Source organism: Strix uralensis, chromosome 1 (genome assembly GCF_047716275.1).
Source record: "Strix uralensis isolate ZFMK-TIS-50842 chromosome 1, bStrUra1, whole genome shotgun sequence".
Taxonomy (NCBI): domain Eukaryota; kingdom Metazoa; phylum Chordata; class Aves; order Strigiformes; family Strigidae; genus Strix; species Strix uralensis.
This window is the reverse complement of record NC_133972.1, coordinates 137347047-137366891: the sequence shown is the minus strand read 5'-3', so window position 1 is coordinate 137366891 and position 19845 is coordinate 137347047. Positions and strand designations below refer to the sequence as shown.

Genomic DNA, 19845 nt, shown 5'->3' with positions numbered 1-19845 from the left:
ATGCAGTTATGTGACTAGCTGACTAGAAATCTGACTTGCTCTAGAACACCTCTCTTTTGACCAAAAATCTAACCTCTTTTTTTCTTTGGGAAAAGGCAACTACAGAAACTTCTCCTCCTTTTTGTTCTCTTCACCCTTTTCTGTTGTTATGCTGACCAGTTTTGGTTTTACTTTCCTTCTGAAGGGTCTCTTTCTTTCCATCCATCTTGTTGATTTTCCTGTTTCCTACTATAGTCATCCCTCAGTTTTTCCTCTTGTGCTTTCCAGTTCTCATGTTACATATCTCATGTACATTCAGAATCCTGTACCTACATTATTCTTTCTCTATAGTGACCATTGAATTCCTGCCCTGACTACTGCTCTCTCCTGCACCAAAATCAAGCCCTTCAAAGATGCCTGTGCCAACAACTTACCTTTATTGGTTTAACAGTTTAGTAGGCCCAGTCACTCCAACAAATTTCATCTTTTCTTTAGTTACTTAGCTCCAGATAAATCCTCCTAGAATCTGTACACTATTTCAGATAACTCTTCAATTCTATCATCTTAATTAGGTTCTAGGGCTGCCTTTTACTCTAACCATAGAAAACTTTTCTTTCTCCAGTGATATAGTAGGACAAATTAAATGAGACAAAGCAATCTCCACGTATGTTTTAAATTTACTGTCAAGGTTTTTTTCTGTTTTTTGTAATCTGTGCAAACCTTCATAGATTTTTTTCTAAAATTGTTCTCCCAATTCTAGCATTAATAAAAAGAAAACTGACAGACCAGAACAATCATCCTCAAAGCATTCTGAGTTTTCTCATTTCTTCATACTTATTAAACAAAGTAAATAAAGAGAATCCTAAGGTCTAGGACTTAAAATGTGTTATTTTTGTGGTGCTCCCATGTCTCCTTCTGCTTTAAAGTACTAATCAGTCTAATCCAATACAACACATTCTACAATGCAACAGAACAATAAGTAAAAAATTACAACAGCCTGTGATACTTTCATGAAAATAAAAATGAGTCAGTTTTCAGTAAGGAGATGCATTTACTGAAAGCAATCATCCTTACTTCAGCATTCACCAATAACGGTTAAGTATGTTTATAACAACTGAAGGTTTTAATTACAAGAACTTTTTCCCCCATGGTGAACAAAGTTGTGTCTGTGGTCTCCTTTGACTACCTCCTCTAGAACCTGCTAGAAGAGATAATATATCTGCTTTCCTCAATTATTAAACTACTGCCTTTTATTTATAAATAAACATGAAGATTCTTCTAAAATCCCAAGACTTTGTTCAACTTCCTCTCATAAACCCAACTAAGCAGTCAAATTAGGGGACATCTTTTGTTTTTTTCTGAATCAGGTAAGAGGGAAGATGGGGAGGTAAATCTCTGTACCATGTGTTAAGTTTTCAGCCAGAAATAGCTCAGGGCGGTACTAGAAGTCCTTCTAGGGATCCTGACCATTTGTGAACATAACACATAATGGCAAGATTGGAAAAGAGAAATCAAGAAATGAAGATACAGAGGGAAAATTTAGCCGCTAAAACATTTTTAAACCTGCTTCATGCTCATCTGATTTTAGTTAGATCCAGCTGCTGGTTGTGTCTCAAGTTTAATTTAACAGGCCTATACTAAGCCTGTCTAAATCACAGCAATCTCCCAAAACTGCCTGAGGGGCACATTTCTGCCCTGAATCTTTTCAACACTGAATTACATATATCTGTCTAGACATGCCTTGGAAACTAAGGCTTGAGAAGCAATTATTCACTTCCATTCTCCTATTTCTCCTTCATGCTATTTGTGCCACGGAAGTCACAAGAACCTAGGCTTTCTTGTATCCATTACATCACATCAACTCCTTGGTCCCACAGGCAAATCACAGTTATGATGAAGACATGGATCACAATTCTCCAGAGTACTTCTCAGGAAGAAGTATGAGTGATACCAGTCTAGGGGGCGGTGGTTGAATAGGAATCAAATCAGAGAAAAAAGAACTACAAGAGAATAGAAAGATATAAAGACTGATGGTGAATAAACAACCTAAGATGATAATTCTACATGTAAACCCATGTAGTTGGTTAAAAAGCCAGTTGTTGAAAATCTCTGACAGAAGCTCAGATGCCGTGGATGGAAAGGGAGCGCCAAGAATATTTAAAATTGGCAGACATCTTCTGAGACACAGTGATGAGAAAGTGTAAGGCAGAGTGTGTGCTCTCCTTGAACAGCATAAGAGTAATGCCTTTTCCTATTTAGCTCTCTGAACCATGCACCATTCACAAGCATGACGGTTGCAGTAGTTACCATAATTTATTAACATAGAAAACCTTTTTCATCCTAATTTCTAAAACACCAGAAAATGCCAACAGTTTTATTGTTCTGTAAACATCAAGTTTCCTTCTAATAAATATCACCATTACATCATAATATCATTGTAAAAAGAGAAGTTTTGTATCATAGAGAAGCAGCAAGTCATTTGGACCTTGCTGAACTCTCCCACAAGATTTTGTGGTAGATTTAAAACCAAATTTATCTGAATAACCTCAGGTCAGTATGACCAATGTTGAAATGGGTTAAGTCTATTAATTCTTTTTATGGGCAAACAAGTTATATGAAAATGGTCTGTTAGGCTTGGCTTCAGAAGGGGGGTAATGAAGGACTGTTAAAGACATTTCCATTCCTCCTGAACTGTGAAAGAAACCATGATTAATACTCAAATGTAATTTGGTTTAGGTTGAAGATAGACCTGTAGCAAAAAGGATCCAAAAATATTTACTCATTTTTCACTCAGTGACAGCCACCATTAAACTAAATTAAGTATTCTCAGTATTGGAGAGTCAACCCACTCTGATTGACTCCAAAAATAGGAGATTTTTTTGTGGTTGTTTTTATAATTTTTGAACCCAGGCTCTGAAAATATGACTGTATCTGAAATGAGAAATACCAAAAGTCAGAAGAGGAGGAGTTTGTTTGGTTTGGCCAGTTGGTTTTCAGAGGTTTATCTTAATAAAACTTATCACAAAGTTCTTTCCCAGTGATCTGAAATTTTGCAGTTTCTTTATGGGACACCATGGAAATTAGCCAACAAAACAAAAGAAGCTAAACACACACAAATCATTTAAAGCTAGACCTGACACAAATCTTTGTTCCCATGTACACTCCTAGTGCAAGTAGTTTTATAAAAATCATTTTGCTCATTACTTCTGTTTCTCTACAAAACAGCACTGTAAATAAAACAGAAGCTACGGGCAAGATTTTCTGGAGAGGAAATCCCAGTTACTTTCTTATGAAACCAGGGAAGAGAGCAGAAAACCCCCACTCACACTGTCACTTGGTGGTGAAGAGGAGCAGAGTACTAGGTAACTTTTAGATAGTGGTGGGAGGGAGGTGGAGGAGGAGGAGGAGTGATAGAATCAGTTGTGATGAAGTAAGTAAGTGAAAACCAGTGGAAGAGGTTTGGCTTCATGGCAGAATAGGGATCATGATTTTAGAGGGATGGTGATTCCAGATCCATGACAGATAAGAGCAAGATATAGGACAAAAGTTGTCCTGCAGAGCCTTCATCTTTCCATTTAAGATAGTAGAAAAAAAGACAGTGTAATCTCAAGGGATGTCCCACTTTGGTGTATCAGTCCCATGAAGTTCTGTGACAAATCAGTCAAGCCCACTGGACTTCAGCAGCAGCTGAAATATTGTAGCACATGTAACATATGCTTCATTTGTTTTCACTTGTCAGAAGAGATGATTTTTCTCTTCAGTATCTGAAGCCAGTAGGATGAGCACAAGACAGCTGAGATATACTTCACTAACCTTGTTACTAAGAACACAAAACAGTCCTGAAATTCAGGCATTTCCCACAGACTACACTGTGTTCAGCAAACCTTGCATAGCAGCAACATGAAGCAGTTGTATTTTTCCCCTTTCCTTCACCAGGCTCTCTATCATTAATGAAGTGTTTATTTATGGTCATGTTGTTCTTACTAACCTTCAACAAATTTTCTGATATTCTGGGCAAGACTCCGAACACTGCTGGGGAGGTTCCAAGGGTCTTGCTTGATGTGGAGTCGTAGCCTCTTTGGACAGTTAAGCTTCGGTTCCATTTCCTGCTGAAACTCTAAGCAAGGACAAAAATAATATTTTTCTGCTTAAACCTCCTAAGAAAGCCACAGTAAGACATTATTTCTTCCTAAATGTTTTCACAGCTCAAGGAGTTGTCAATTTATTTAACTCTAGTCAAAGCTAAGGTGACAGGTCTAACAGTTATCTAAGCTCCCTACTTAAAGGAGAGAGAGAGCAGCATTCCCAAACATGATTTTTTCTGAACCAGGTACATAAGATAGAAGGTGCCTGTTTCCATGGAGTAAGCGGGACCCTGGAACTTTTAGAGGCAAAATTAACTCAATCAGAAAATTAAAACAAAATTACTTATTGCTGAACCTAGTCCATCTTTCAAATCACTGAAATGCTCCTTGTACAGTTCATGAAGATGGTGCAGATCAAGAATAAAATATCTGACACGTCCATATCTTGTGTCTAACCGAACATTTATTATACCACTGAAAGGATAACATTTTGTTGTGTGAGCCTGTCAGGTACTCAGTCTGAAATGCTGAGAAACACAAGAAAGCAGAAATGCTCTAGGTTTACCTCCATTATCTTGGTCCCAAAATAGAAAACAGATTTAAAAAAAAAAAAAAAAAAAAAAAAGGAAAAAGAGGAGGTTATGCGGTCTTCCATGCACATTCACTGAGGGGGAAGTACTTCAGGCTTTGTAAAACCAGGTAATTGGGGTACAGTAATTATGCTCTGTTGACTTCAGTGGGATCTTGGTGATTTATAAAAGCCAAAGGTCCACCCTCTAGCCATCTAAAATTAGTTTTCTTTGCCAAATAACATATGCAGGATCCATAAAATCACAATCAAACTTATTATATATATTAATACAATAATCAGTCTCCCATTGAGCTTTTTTTTTTTCTTTTAAATCTCTATTCACTGAAAGAAGTCCTTTGCATTTTTCATCACAGTCTTATGGCTACCACCAGATAATTATTTATACACTTAGACATAAGCAACTATGTCAGTGTTAACAGACTATCTGAAATTACATACAGGATTTTTTTTAAACAATCAATAATACTTATATAAGCATATATTTAGCATAAATATTACTGTGACTATAAATTTACATTTGCAAATTATTTATAAATCAACTTCATAAATAATGTATCTACAAAAAATAATAAAAATCTGGCATTAGTAATAGAATAGATCAGAGGTGGCTTCAGTAGCTGAGACCAAAATGTAATAAAAACACCTGCAATATACAAAACCTGTTTCTTGCTTCAAAAATGTCAGCAATTCTATAGTCAGTTCAGAGACTACAATTCACAGCTGACTTTCCAACAGACCTGAAATTCTTTCATACGTTGTGCAATAGAAGTTTAAGAAGTCAGTTTTCAACTAAGAATAAATTTACTTAACAAGAATTTCAACAATCAATTATCGCAGAATATGCCAAGAATAAGCAAAATCAGTTATTTCACATGCAGCTCAAGGAGTGGATAGCCATATCCATGTACCCTTCAAGCTACCTTTTGATTGGCATAGATAGAATTAAATGTTACCTTGGAGGCCTCGACCTGGTGTAAAGTATTTTGTCTGCTCAAAGGCCCTCATCACAGCTGGTCCTTTCAGAAGATTGACAATTGAATCAACCTGTTGGGATCAAGGTTCCGTAAGAAAGATGTTTTTTATGGCAACAATTAGAAATTATTACTTTAAGAAATATGGACTACAGAAAAGCAGCTTTGGATTCTTTCTTACCTAATGGCTCTAGTTAAAGTAACAAGCTAGGGAATGTTAGACTAAATCTAAGGACCTGTTTAATTCTCAGGTTTGAACTATTTACAGAAAATGGAAGGAGAATGAGTAAATACATACCATCCCAGTAAACAGTGGAAAGCAAAAGTAAAAAGAAAAAGAAGTATATGCTAAAGACATTTTAGCTCAAACATGGACATTAGTTTCAAAGCCAAGAAAAATAATCTCATACTTGACCAAAAAGATGCTCCAAACAGCTATGGAGCTTGTCCTGTTTATCATGGGAGATTCGAACACTTATGGGAAGCTCATCGCCTGAAAAATATTTTTAAATGAAAACTTGTTTAGAAGTTTCAACATATTTTCTAAAATCTTTGTAGTTTAGATAATCTGCTAAGCATCAGTCTGTGCAAAGGCTTTCAAGATTATAGGAACTGTTCTCCCTACATATTTCGCATTTAGTAGTCACTCGATAATATAGAACTAGCTCTTAGAGAAATCACCACATCCAAAACCCAGCTGGACATGGTCCTGGACAACCTGCTCTAGACAACCCTGCTCAAGTAAGGGATTGGACTGGATGATCTCAAGAGGTCCCTTCAAACTTCAACCATCCTGTGACCAGAACACGATTCGTCTATGCTGGAGAACATCCTAAATACCAGACTAAATGGCTAAGTAGTGTGAACTTGATATAGCAGACCACAAAGTCACTGAAATGCATTCACCATAAAATCTTTATAGGGACTCTACAGACAATTCACAATCTTAATGTTCTTACCAATGAAATGGTTCTGAGATTTTAGTAATTCAAAAAATACAGCATCCAAATCCTGTATTTGATATGAAGCTTTTAGTAGTACATACCACACCATTTCCTAAGAGAGTACAAAGGAGAAGGACTCTCCTAGGTCACTGCTCTCAGTCACTCACTCACTCAGACAATGGGTGATGCAACCTGAGTTCTTTCAAAAGCTGTAGAAAAATTGAGCTTAAAACTGGTTTTCCTCCTTGCTGTTGCAGTGACAGATAAGAAATAGCCACCTGATAATTTATAATCCAAATTTATTCATGGTCAATCTAGACTCATTTTTCTTATGCCAGGGAAACACTTAAATAGCACTTTTCTCTCCTTGACTTTTTTTTAGCTCCTTTAGATGTCCTTACAGCCAGTAGTTATAACCCTTCACAGGATTTTAATTGCAAGAGATGGAGTGCAGTGCCAAAGAGCCCTGATCTGGAGTTAACCAGGTTAGCTTTGGAACTAGGGGAAAATTAAGTTGTCAGGAGAGTGGGAGTGTCCCTGAGTAGCAATATTTATCAACTTGAACACTGTATCTGTGCTTGGCTACCATAGATATATTCCTTTAGGCACCTCAGCTGGTACTTCAGCTTGATGCTGCACAAGTGCATATCAGCTCATTTATATCTTAAGTTGAAGATTCAGGCCCTGGGTCTCCTCTTTTATTAACAGTTCTTTACGTCCTTCATCCTTTCTTCTGTATCTGCTCTGTAAGTATGTATCATTTCTGCAAAGTATCTGCCTAGAATGGGATTATTCACAAGATATCTCAGATACCTTGCATAATGTCATTAATACTTCCCTGTCCCAACTGAAAATACCTCTTCTGGTAGAACCAACAACAAAATTTGCCTTCCCTATGGCCAAGTCTCACTGGTGGCTCATATTCAGCTAATATGCCCAGTTCTTTCTTTTCTTAAATCATTCCCAAATGATAAACTCCCATCTTAGAGCAAATATTTTTTATTTTCCCTGAGTATATGACCTTGTACTCCATGCAGTTAAATACCATCTCATTCCTAATAGCAGCTGCATTTATTTAAATTCAATTTGTCACGGCATAAACAAGAATGTGCTTCTATGTGGTCTCAGATTCCTTCCTACAAACATACACAACTGTATCCTGTTGTCTGGGTGCTGACACAGGCTGGGAGAGCATTCCACACTCACCTAAAATGACCCTTACTCTGCGCAACATAATGCACTGTAAAGGTCAAGGCATGAAAGTGGTTAAAAGCAGTGACTCTAAGAGCTCTAACTAATTCAGTCTATGCACAGAGATGCTGGAATGTTGGCGCTCTTTCACAGAAGGACTCAACTGCAGCACTAGCTAGGCAGAAGCAAAATTATACACTTCTATTACCAAGGAGGATGCAATTTTTAAAACAAAACCAACAAAACTGCCAGGCAAATGAAAAGAATAAAACTGAACAAAAGGAAGAGATGACAGATTCATACCAGACTTTTCTAAACATACCTGAATCCATTTCATCACTGTGAAAATAAGAACTGCACTGACTGCTACAAATGCTGGTGAATGAGGCAATGGAGTTCCTATTGCTGTTGCAGTCACTTGAAAAAACAAAACAAAAAAAACCACTAAAGTCATATCCTTTAACACAAGCTCTGTATCAAAAGTATGGAAAATCTTTCCTTTTTCCCCTTTTAAATGTAACGATGAGGTGGTCTGTATAATTCTGTATTAACAATAAAAATCCCTATACTTAGGCTATCATTTAATTTGCAATCCTGGTAGGACTCAGAGGACCAGATTCCCAAAATAGATGATTCAATTATCTCCCTTCACCTTGCATGTGAACGAGTACTTGCAGAATGATAATATACACTTTCAAGACCAACCAACTTTTCTTACACAAGTGACAGTTTTTGAAACCGTGGCTTCAAATGTTTCAGTAACTTCATTTAAATTCTGTGCTCCTTGTCCATAGCTAACACAAATGACAAAATACTCTGTTTTATGACTTGCTAACTAGAGTCCATAATGGGTTTAGAAGAGTTCTGATCCATTTGAGTAGCACCAAAACTCAAATTACAAACTATTTTTCCCTGCCAGACAAAATATAGTTTATGATCCTATCTCTTTCAGCTGTTCATTTCATTAGAGATATATAGACATATAGATATATCTGTGATGTCAGTGAAAACTTCTATGCTTAAAAAATGTCACCCACATTGGTCTAGTAAGGAGATTTGGGGATTAAAATGTTTTGGGTTTTTTTCTGCTCTTTTCTCTCAAAAATAAATTGTTCTGTACAGAAAATAGGTGGAGAACATACCTACTTCTGTGGCATAAAGAGAGTAAAACACAGCCTTTTGTACTAAAAACCCTGTGAAGATATATTTGAATTCAAAGTCTTCAGAGCTATTTAGCCACACGAAGATCATTTAGTTTCAATGCAGGAAATGCTTAAGAAATTATCCAGCAGAGGGAGTCTTAAAAACCCAAGTGAATATAAGATAATGTAGAAGTGTACCTAAAGGATATTTACATATAATGATCTGGATCTGGTTTTATAAATTGTGTGTATCCATTCACCAAGATATAGATATATATATTTTATATATAATGTTATACGTGTATCCATGTGCTCCCTATTGTTTTCTTTATTTTTGTAAATACAGAAGTGATCTTTTACTAGTTTTGGCATACTGACTTCCATTTCCTGGCTAAGGTTTATGTTTTGGACCTGTAGCCAACCAGGTAAGTGAATGGGGAAAACTTTGAAATGAAGCAATATGATATAATTACAATCACATCCATTAAGTAGGTGAAACAACATCAGTAACAACATGTTCCTAACAGAGGGTGAACAGTCCCAAGGAGCATTAAGAATTTCTGGCTGGATATTAAGAGATGTTTTCTAAGTCACTCTATTGACTTATTATAGTCTCCAAGGAGAAGATGAAGGTTATTAAAACTGGATTGTGCAAAGAGAAAATAAAACACAGGAAAATGAAGAACAGATTAGATGTATTAGCTGTATCATTCTGCATTTTTATTGTGTTGCATTGTAAGGTTTAGAATGAGACCCTAAAACACAAAATGAGAGCATTCTAACTGCTGAAATTAGCCTACTAGTTCTAATAATAACCACACTGGCATTATGGGATATGGAGATTTTAAGTATTGCCTGATGTAATTATTTAAGCAAAGAAACAAAAAATTCCAATCTCACTCCAACACCTGTTCTAAACTCACAGATTTTATGATTATTCTGCATATGGAACCCTAGATTTTACCATTCCTAAACAGCCAGAATGGACTATAAATGACTGGAAACAGAATAAAGAAAATATTTTAAACGAAGAGACACTCATGTCCTAAGTCACACCTTCTTTCTCCAAATCCAAATCTTGTGCCATCTGGGGAACTTCCCAACTGGAGCAAGCACAGGCCACCGGAGAAGCTCCTGCAGTCAGTCTGACACCTCATGGACATGCAGAAACCCCTAAACACACTTCAGCTGGAACAGCACTTTGCTTGTGTGTTCAACATGGTTAGAATAAAATGGACTTAATCTGTGCAAATTACCTCTACATTTATTTCTGTTCAAATTTATACATGTATTTGTTTCTACTCTGACAAAGAGTTCCTATCTACCATGCTGCAGTAAGCAAATATTAGCTTATGAAAGAGGTCTTCGCAACACAGGGTTCTGTAGAAAAATGATGACCCTACTGAGATTCTACTTTCTGAGCATAACAATGAACCATGATAATGAACAAATAATGAACTCTTATTTTACTTGCAGCTAAAATTTTAATTTAGATTTTATATTGTGTAGTTAACCAATTTTCTCCAAGCAACAGAAGCTAATTTTTATAAGACCTGTGCTTGCTATAATTACTCCTTCCTTTTCAAAAGTCTTTGCATTTTCATTCTCAATAAATATGACGCATTATGAATTTCAGAGATGAGGTGATGCGACAATATTTAGAGTGGAAGAAGGTGAGGAATACATGTTGAGAATCAGATATTTTTTTTCTTTAGATCAGCAGGAGTGATGGCTCTGACATTTTGCTTTCCATAGCAGATATTTAGCTTGTTGTTGGAGAACATAACAGAAATTATTTCTGTTTTTTGTAAGACAGGTAATCTAAAGTAAAGCTTTACAGCTCTGACTGTGATATCCTATAAAGGTTAGGGATATCAAGATCCAATAACTCATCTGTATTCATAAAAGAATTTATTTTACACATCTTGTAACACATCTTGATGTTAGTTCTGTTAGAAATGTTGGAATCATTATATTCTGATAGTCTTCATAGCCACTTGACAGTCTACAAATCCACTGGTTTGATTCAGTTGGCAAATAAAAATATTATTAGTAAAGTTACCTGTAAGAATCCCTGTTGCTGATGGTATCATGACCAGAATCTTCTTGTTCATCACCTGTCACGCTGAAACAGACTTTCTTCCCATTCCTTTCCCCCTTTTCATTATCACTGTCTGCCGGTATTAAAGGCTCAGGTGTTTTACGTTCTGATTTGGGAGAATATGTTATTGAAGAAAGAAGGCTGTGAGAAGGAAAAAAAAAAAAAAAAAAAGATAAATTCACGTTTTTCAGAAGTGAGCTAAAAACAGGTGTCACGTCCCGCTCAGACAAGGGAGACAAGTGACTCAGATTCTCGTCTCTCACAACAGGATAACATTTCTCATCAACATCCTTCATTATTCTACAATTTAATTCAGTCCATATCTACTTGAAACAAGTGAAGAAAGCGACACATTCTGCTTTTAAAAAGTGTAACTGTGAAACCCCTTAGCATTACTAAATACTCAATCTTATGTTAATATAAAATTTGACCCCTCCATACAACAATTTTTAAACCAAACCATGTACTTCTCAGCACAAATCAAGAAAGCAATCCAAAGAAACTATATCGCTGTGAAAAGTATATATATTCTCAATTACTAGTGTACTAGACATGTCAGTCTGCATCACAAGCAATTTTACTAAGGCATTTTAACAATCTTTATTAACATATCTGTGTATTTCCTGACATTCAAAGTGTCTAAGCCACTATCACTAGTAAAACTGATGATTAATCTACAAGCTTCTGTGATGAGCACAAAAGTGACATCCAGTCGGGAAAACAGAACAGTACAGACTGCTACATTTAGAACATGCACAAATACTGGAAGCAAAAGATTCCTATCTTGAGTGATTAACTCATATTGAGATGTTCTAATTTACTTTTAAGATCAGAACAGCTATAATGGGTAACTGTCCTTTAATTCATATTACTCAAACACTCCATTAGAATGACATTTTCAAACTAATATTTGGATTTGAAAGGCAGCGTTTTGCTTGCAAAAACTGCCTTCTAACTACCCGAAGTCAGAAAATACTGAATTAAGCTTTTTTACCCTTAGACACAGTAGCAGGGTTTTATTGTAGGAGCTGTCAGAATGGTCAACTGGCAAACTTTCTACCGAATATACAGCAGGATTCAAACATATGTTAGAACTTTTTGTTACACAATGCTTACTTCTGAAGGAAAATTATGGGAGATATGTTTCTTTTGTGAACAAAAATGCTCCCGTAACTGTTATTAAAGGGAACCATTCAGAATTCCTTCCTTTACTCTTATTTCTCACCACACGCATTAGCATTTTTATATTACACAAGGGTGGAATTCTGGTATTTGTTTTAGAGCTCCATCTTAATTTTGTGGGGCTCTGCCAGTTGAAGTAATTAATTCTTAATCCTAACATAGTTAAGTTGGTTCAGCCACAGTTACATCAGTACTGAGCTATCAACTTCTCTACTCTTTTGACAAAGATATTGTACCACAAAACAAGTCAATTCTAAGTTGTTCTTGGGAGTTGGAGTTTCTGGACTTAGAGCAGTGACTTTTTGCATTCGAAACACAGACAATGTGTTCAACACCGTGTTCAACAAAATGTTCAACTATAACGTTTTTGAGTATACACAAATAATTTCCTGACTCTCAGGAATGGACAGAGTTTCACGAAAGAAATTAAGAACCATATACTTTGGAAATGTAATAGGGTAGATGATCCCTATAATGCTGTCTGTTGACTCTATAGCAGTGAATACATACCTCAAATGGTATATCAAGCTTAAAATCATGACCTGATAGATGTTAACATAGGGTTTGACATTAGGGAGACAAGAATGGTAAGTAAAGAATTTCTGCATAGCTTTCTCTGGCGAAGTGCTAAACAGAGATAAATAGATATTTATCCTACATATAGGAAAAGGTGCTGATCTCAGCTGTAACTGAAATATAGAAAAACTACACAAAACGTATAATTTTACTGGACTGTAAACCCACTCATCCACTAGACAGATATCTTCGGGGCTAACGTGATGCCTTAACACTTTGGAAATCACAACTCAGTTCTTCCCTATCACTTAAGTGACTGGCTACAAGGATTCCATGAAGACGGGAAGAAAAATGGAGTCCACATTTTACAGCACAGTTCAGTTTCAATCTACCTGCTAGAGCATACATGTTCTTAAACATGTCCTAAAATGAATGTGTTATGAAAATGTAGACCTTAGAAAATCTGTTCTTCACACTTGTAACTTATTTTCTACATACAAAAATACAAAAGAGGTAGAAAGTGGGATTAAACAAATTAATGGCAGATCATTCTAACAGTGCTATTAAAACAAAAGGTCCATTCCGAGAAGACCTTGTAGCACTGCCTGCTGGAAGATGAGATAAGGACAAGGATTAATCTATACTTTTGCTTTTTCTTGTGTTCCCGTTATCATCCGTTTCTAGGAAAACAAAAATGGGCTTTGGGCAGATCCATTCTGGTAACTTCTTGTGGATTTTGCTGTTGCAAGAAAATAACCAAGAGTAAGAAACAGGCATAATGAACTGCAATTTCAGCTCCTGAAAATATCTTCCCTTGAGTAATTATTTGTCAAGACACAGACAGACTATTATATCCTCTTCTTTTATGTGACTGTTTAGTCACTGCTGCCAAGATCTCAGTAAAAGACTGATTAAGGTAGCTGGAGCTTTTCCTACAGGGGCTTTTCACTATCTCTCAGCAGGCAGACCCTTTTTTTAAGGAAAATTTTTTTTGCTGAACTACCATGAACGAAAGCTGGAACTTTGGATAACAGAATTCTGCAGCTCCTGAGGTCACTGAAGTGCTCTTAGAAACCCAAATCAGGGAGTCTAAACCACACAAACACAAAACTGGATGCAAAAAAACCCCAATAGTCATGCTTAAATAGACATTTTAAAGTTCTTTTTTTCTTCTTAGACACAGTACATACACATTATAGTTTCTCTGAAGATGGGTCTACCCCAAACAAAATTATCTTAGACATCTATCTCTCATAGGAGGAATATGTGAATGAGTAGTAACTAACAGCTAGAAAGTCTCTGTAACTATGAAGAAAATTTCCATGAAACATAGAAATTTAAATCTCAACCAAAAAAATCCTCACATGTGGAATTGATCCTATATGCAACCCAAATCAACACAATCCTAAAAGTATGTCAGAAATATACAAAACCTGCTATGGTCAGTCAAAGCATTGAAAATGGATAGCCAAAGGCAGTAATAAAAAACCTATGCAAACTGTGAGCTGCTTTGCCTTTTCCTCACTCCACAGAGACTTGGAAAATGTTCAAGCCTCTCATATAGTCTCAACAGACATCTTTCCAAAAAACATCTGGGATCATAGGAGCACACTGAGTGCATGTGAACCAAGAAGACAGCAGAGTCACCATATAGAAAACAAGTTGAAGTAGGACTTATTTCTGTATAACATCTAGTATCAATGGTGGGTATCTGGCAATTGTACTAAAGAAGTACTGGGATACTGTTAAATTCTTTGAACGAGGAGTCAGTGGAACTTTGAGAGGCTATGGATATATGTCTTTTTCGTGTGTATCTCTCTTTCTCTCTCCATCAGTACTGTATTTCTTATACAACCCAATCTCATCAACAAGCCATGACAAAAGTTATTATGAAGATAATGCTAGGAGTACACAATCTTCTCTTAGACATTCCCTTCCCATAACCCACAACATCTCATGGACCTGCTCTTTTGGTGAAAAACTTGGTTTTCAGTTCACTTTCACTCACTAACAGACAGAAGAGTTAGGCAGATAACACTGCCCCAAGATTTTGGGAATTGAGAGACACCATTACTGACCTCAACACAGAGTAGAGACATCTAGTAACATGAAAGAGCGACATTTTCTCACCAGTACTGTAATAGAGGGTATCAAAGAGTCATCTAGTACCCCAATTTTTCAATCATTCAATATCATATAAATTTAGAATTGTGCTATTGTGTTCATCTTTTCTGTCCTGAGAAAATGATAATGAGGATTGCTTATAATAATAAGCAATTCAGTGCTCATAATAAGCTATTCCATAAATAAAGACATCAATTTTATTGTTGCTATGTCATAACAGAAAAGAGAAGTTCTACAGTCTTTATAAAGTTCAAGGATCAGTATGTTCAAGCATTTCCTCCTAGCTGCTTAAGTATGAATATTTCTAACTAAAGCACAGCTGTTTGATTATCCTATCTTATTACTCTGTCTTTTGTTTCTTAGTAGTCCTCATTTTTCCCTCAAGAGTTAATCAGTAGGTGTAACTATGTTGTAATTTAATACACCATGTTCTGCTGAACTGCTCACACCCAGCTAGTCCTGGCTTCCCTCTTCCATGTTCAGTACCTTTAAGTAGGTCCCCTGGCTATCCTGTTTCCTGTACAGAACCACTTTCCTCCACAGTAATTACACACTGGCAGTCCAGTCGAAGTCCATGAAGAATAAGGCAAGAAAAGTCTCAGTCTTACAAACAGCTAAAGGTAAAATCTGTGAAATAAATCTATGCGCCTTATACAAGATCCGCTACAAGGTCAGTGTACAGGAAATTTATGAAAGAAAAAAAGTGAACCCTTGTGTTTACTGTCACAACTGTGAGACTCTCAAAATGAATATATGTCTATACATACATATATACCTGTACACACACTATATATGTGTATCTGTGTGTATTTATATATACATGTGTCTGAAACAAAGGCTCAGAAGTTCCTGTGCTTTTGCATCACAGGCTCAAGGGAGTGGAAAGGAAAGGCGTGGCAGACTGTTAACTGGAAATTCCTGAAATACTGACTGAACTTCCATGTATCATTTTCTGACTTCCTTGAGGAAGAGTGACAACACAAGCTTTACAGACAGTCATTTTTAAGTGCACCCAAGCACTGAAATTATCTTAAATGTAATTAACTGACTTCATCTTCAGCTTGAGAACTAGCAGAACTACGTAGAGGCACAGAAAACAACATTTTCTTTAAAAAATTTGAGGCCACTCTTACTTTCATTCCTATTGCGGTATGTAATACATTACAATTAGTTATCACTGTGTAACTATTATGTTACATTACTATTAGAACAGTACCAAAAAAATCCCACTCTGAAATAACTATGAAGGGACAAATCATTGTATAGTCTTCAATATAACAGGAGAAGCAATAATACACCACTTTTTCAAAATGGAGATCATGAAAGACTGGCTTTTAAGCTCAAAAAATTATGTTATTTATATATTCAAAATGAATAATTTCTGACATTCGCATTACATATGGGATCTTTCAGAACTTAAAGATCTATCATTCTTCTTCATCCTCATCCCAACACAGCAAATAGCCTAGCAGTCAACCCACTTACCTACAAATGGAAAAGCAAGTTTTAAATCCTTGTCCTGAATTATGGCAAACTCTGGGTCTTCCACATTCAAGCCAAGTGTCCTAATCACTCAAGAGTGGTTCTCCCTAGATCCACAATTCTTCATCAAGGCCAATTTGCTTTTGAAAAATGTCTAACAAATTAATAATCTTCCTACAGCTGAAAAATGCTTTACCTACAAATTCATTTTTGGGACTATTCAGCAATACTTCAAGAGTTCAATAAAAGCTATTTTTATACCTCTGCCCTTTGTTTCCATTCCTAGTGAAATTTTAGATGGCATGTGGGCCTCATATTTCTCTCATCTCAAAATAATTAGCATTTCCACATTCTAGAGAAAAGCTACAAACTAAAGTGGGAGAAAATCAAGGATGATGGGAAAAAGAACAAAATGTATTACCTACACTTAAATTCTTTGCTTTATTTCAATTCTATCTGAAGTCAACATTGATCCTACACTAGACAAAAAGGATACCCACACTTATCAGTATCTTCAATGGAAAAATTAAAGGCAAGTCCAGATGGTAACATTTACTTACTCGTCTATTTGACAGACACATGTTTCCACCTCTTTCAGTGCAGCTTGTAATTTGAACAGCAATTTTTGATAGACATCTTGTGTTTCTAAATCTTCTTCTTTTAAGAGGTACCTCAGACCATGGCCCTCTTGCTGGCCAAGAGACTGTCCTGAAGGAGCAGCCATAGTAGTAATGGTATGTTGGACATAAATCATAGGATTCAGTTTACCTGGGAATAATCCAAAGAGGTTACATCATTATCTTTTTTTCAACATACATTTTGAAGTTAGTAAAATACCTAACAGACACATTGAAATATTTTCCTGTAATTATTTAATTTTGCTTTTTATTTTGCATATCAAAGTCAAGCTATTTAAGGAATGTGAAATTATGACTAGCCTTTATTATACGTTAGAATAAACCTAAGTATCAAAAATGGGGGATTTCATAAAGGCTTGTCCTTAATTTTAACATTTGGGACATAAACCTAAACCAGTTACCTTTTAAGAGTCTATATCGGAAGCACTGGAAGTAGTTATTTCAAGTTCAACTAACTTACCTTGATCCGTGTTTTTATTTTCCTTTTCATGGGAAGAATGTTTTCTGCTGTCTAACTGTACACCGAAGGCACTACCAAGGGAAGTTGAGGTTTTAGGGTAAGACACTTCCATTACATTGATATGGCAATTGGTTGGACAAAAATCACTGCTGTGAAGTGGTGAAATCTTTGACTTAGCTTGTTTGAAGGTAGGCCAAGCTCTGTTTTTTAATACTCTTGAAAACTAGAAATAAGAAAGAGAAAAAGTATTTTGATTAATAGCTTATGATGTGTCAGCACTTGGCTGACAAAACTTGTGTACCTGACTAGAAAATAAAAGTTTAAAATATTTCAGGCATTCTTGACTTCGGATGCCTTGACTCATAATTTCCATCTTTCTCTACAAGGGAAGGAAAAAATATTTCTCATTTTATATCTTTGAGGAGTTGGTTTTTGAAGTAAATGATATTTACAAATGTAAATAGCCTTGTAACAAGGAGATAGAATTTATTTTCCTTGCAACTTAATATAATATTAAGTGCCCTCCTGGGGAGAAAGTCTGGAAATGCTCTATGATCCAGTGTTGTACTGCACATGACATCCATAAACACCTGCTGACATAGATGTTTTCAAGTCAATGTCTTGCAAAAATTTCTGAAATTTTTGCCGAAGCTATAATAAAGACAGAATTGAAAGCTATGAATTATAAATTTTGTATTCAGGAAGGACAAAGTCCTCCCTAATGGTTTCCTGGGCTGCACTAGGAGAGCGTTGCCAGCAGGTGGAGGGAGGTGATTCTGCTCCTCTACTCAGCGCTTGTGAGGCCACACCTGGAGTGCTGGTTCCAGTTCTGGGCTCCCCGGCACAAGAGAGACATGGACATACTGCAGAGAGTCTAGTGAAGGGCCACTAAGATGGTTAAGGGACTGAAGCATCTCTTCTATTATGAGGAGAGGCTGAGAGAGCTGGGACTGTTCAGTGTGGAGAAGAGAAGGCTCAGGGGGATCTCATCAAGGTACTCAAATACCTGAGGGGTGGGTGCAAAGGGGACAGAGCCAGGCTCTTTCCAGTGGTGCCCAGTGACAGGACAAGAGGCAATGGGCACAAACCAAAGCACAGGAGGTTCCCTCTGAACATCAGGAAACACTTTTTCACTGTGAGGGTGACTGAGCACTTGCACAGCTTGCCCAGAGATCTCTCTCCTTGGGGACACTCAAAAAGCCGTTTGGATATAGTCCTGGGCAATCATCTCTAGGTGGCCCTGCTTGAGCAGGGGGATGGACAAGACCTCCAGAGGTCCCTTCCAACCTCAACCATTCTGTGATTTTGAGTGATTCTGTGAAGCTGATACATATTAGAGCATAAAAATTGCAAACACTATATTTTACAGACTTTGCTAGTCCACCACCTCTTCTCTTCCCCATGTATCAGCTCAGCAATGATGAACATTCTTTTTTTCCCCTCTGCTTACAGTCTAATTCTAATACAGTGCTTAGCCACACGTCCTTCTCTGTAACACCTGAAATTTTGTGCACATTCTTGAACAGGCTTAGAGTTACTTGTTTTTTAAGATGAAATTTTGTCAACCCAAAATGACTAAGACTGAACTTCGGACACTTAGAATACACCTACTTCAGAATCAGAAAAATCATGAGCTCAAGCTCTCCCATTGGAAAAGACTTGTCAGTCACAATTAGGGTTTTTGTCAAAATGTGTCCTTTCAGTGCAGTTTGTTGTTAGGGGAGAATTTCTTCTAGAAAGGACGTAATCAGTTTCAAGTCCCTGGTATTTTAATCACCGTATCTCTCCTGTCAAAATATTGCACGGACCTACCTCAGCTATGGAGCATAACTCACGTGCAAGAACATTTTCAAAGTTAACTTGCAAAGTTCCTTCCCTAATAAATGTCAGTACAAATTCAATCAGTGAAGTTTTGACTAACACTTCAGCTGAACAAAGGTATGTCCCTTCTGAGTAATAACAGGCTTTTGCGCTGGGATTTAAATTTCTGTTTATTTTGGTGTCATATTACTTCAGCCTGATGAACATTTGACTGATTAATTACATTTAAATCTTTATATCAGAACAAGATCTGGAAGTTACAAGAAATCCGATTATGGAATTGTTCAAAGGCTGAAGAATGTACAAATAGTTAAGAAGGGCACTAAGGACATTCAATGATGAAAATGTTCCTGCAAGCAGTACATATTTCACATCTCAATCTCCCACACATCCTGCTCCAGAGAGACCAAATGCCTGGCTATGATTTAATCAGGTCATAAGTCAGGCCCAAAATTCTTTTCATATATGTGTTGAGAAACATCTGGGACTCATGGCACTGGACTTGAGGTCTATTATGAGCGAAATGTTCTGATAATAATAATAGTAGGAACTGCAGAAATCTACAGGGTTTCTATTTATAGAATTCGAACTTTCACAGTGAAACTAGGAGCCAAGCT

The 19845-nt window shown here is 36.5% G+C and overlaps 1 protein-coding gene across 1 annotated transcript in view; it reads right to left on the bottom strand.

Moving 5' to 3' along the window:
• The window catches only part of PREX2 (phosphatidylinositol-3,4,5-trisphosphate dependent Rac exchange factor 2), a 187589-nt gene that overhangs the window by 59396 nt on the left and 108348 nt on the right, over nucleotides 1-19845 (bottom strand). The window contains exons 25-31 of the mRNA XM_074882653.1: nucleotides 17408-17630; nucleotides 16870-17077; nucleotides 10967-11146; nucleotides 8085-8179; nucleotides 6038-6120; nucleotides 5610-5700; nucleotides 3968-4096 (exon numbers count right to left, since the gene is read on the bottom strand). Of these exons, the coding sequence (XP_074738754.1) occupies nucleotides 3968-4096; nucleotides 5610-5700; nucleotides 6038-6120; nucleotides 8085-8179; nucleotides 10967-11146; nucleotides 16870-17077; nucleotides 17408-17630 (1009 nt within the window). The remainder of the gene's footprint in view (nucleotides 1-3967; nucleotides 4097-5609; nucleotides 5701-6037; nucleotides 6121-8084; nucleotides 8180-10966; nucleotides 11147-16869; nucleotides 17078-17407; nucleotides 17631-19845) is intronic.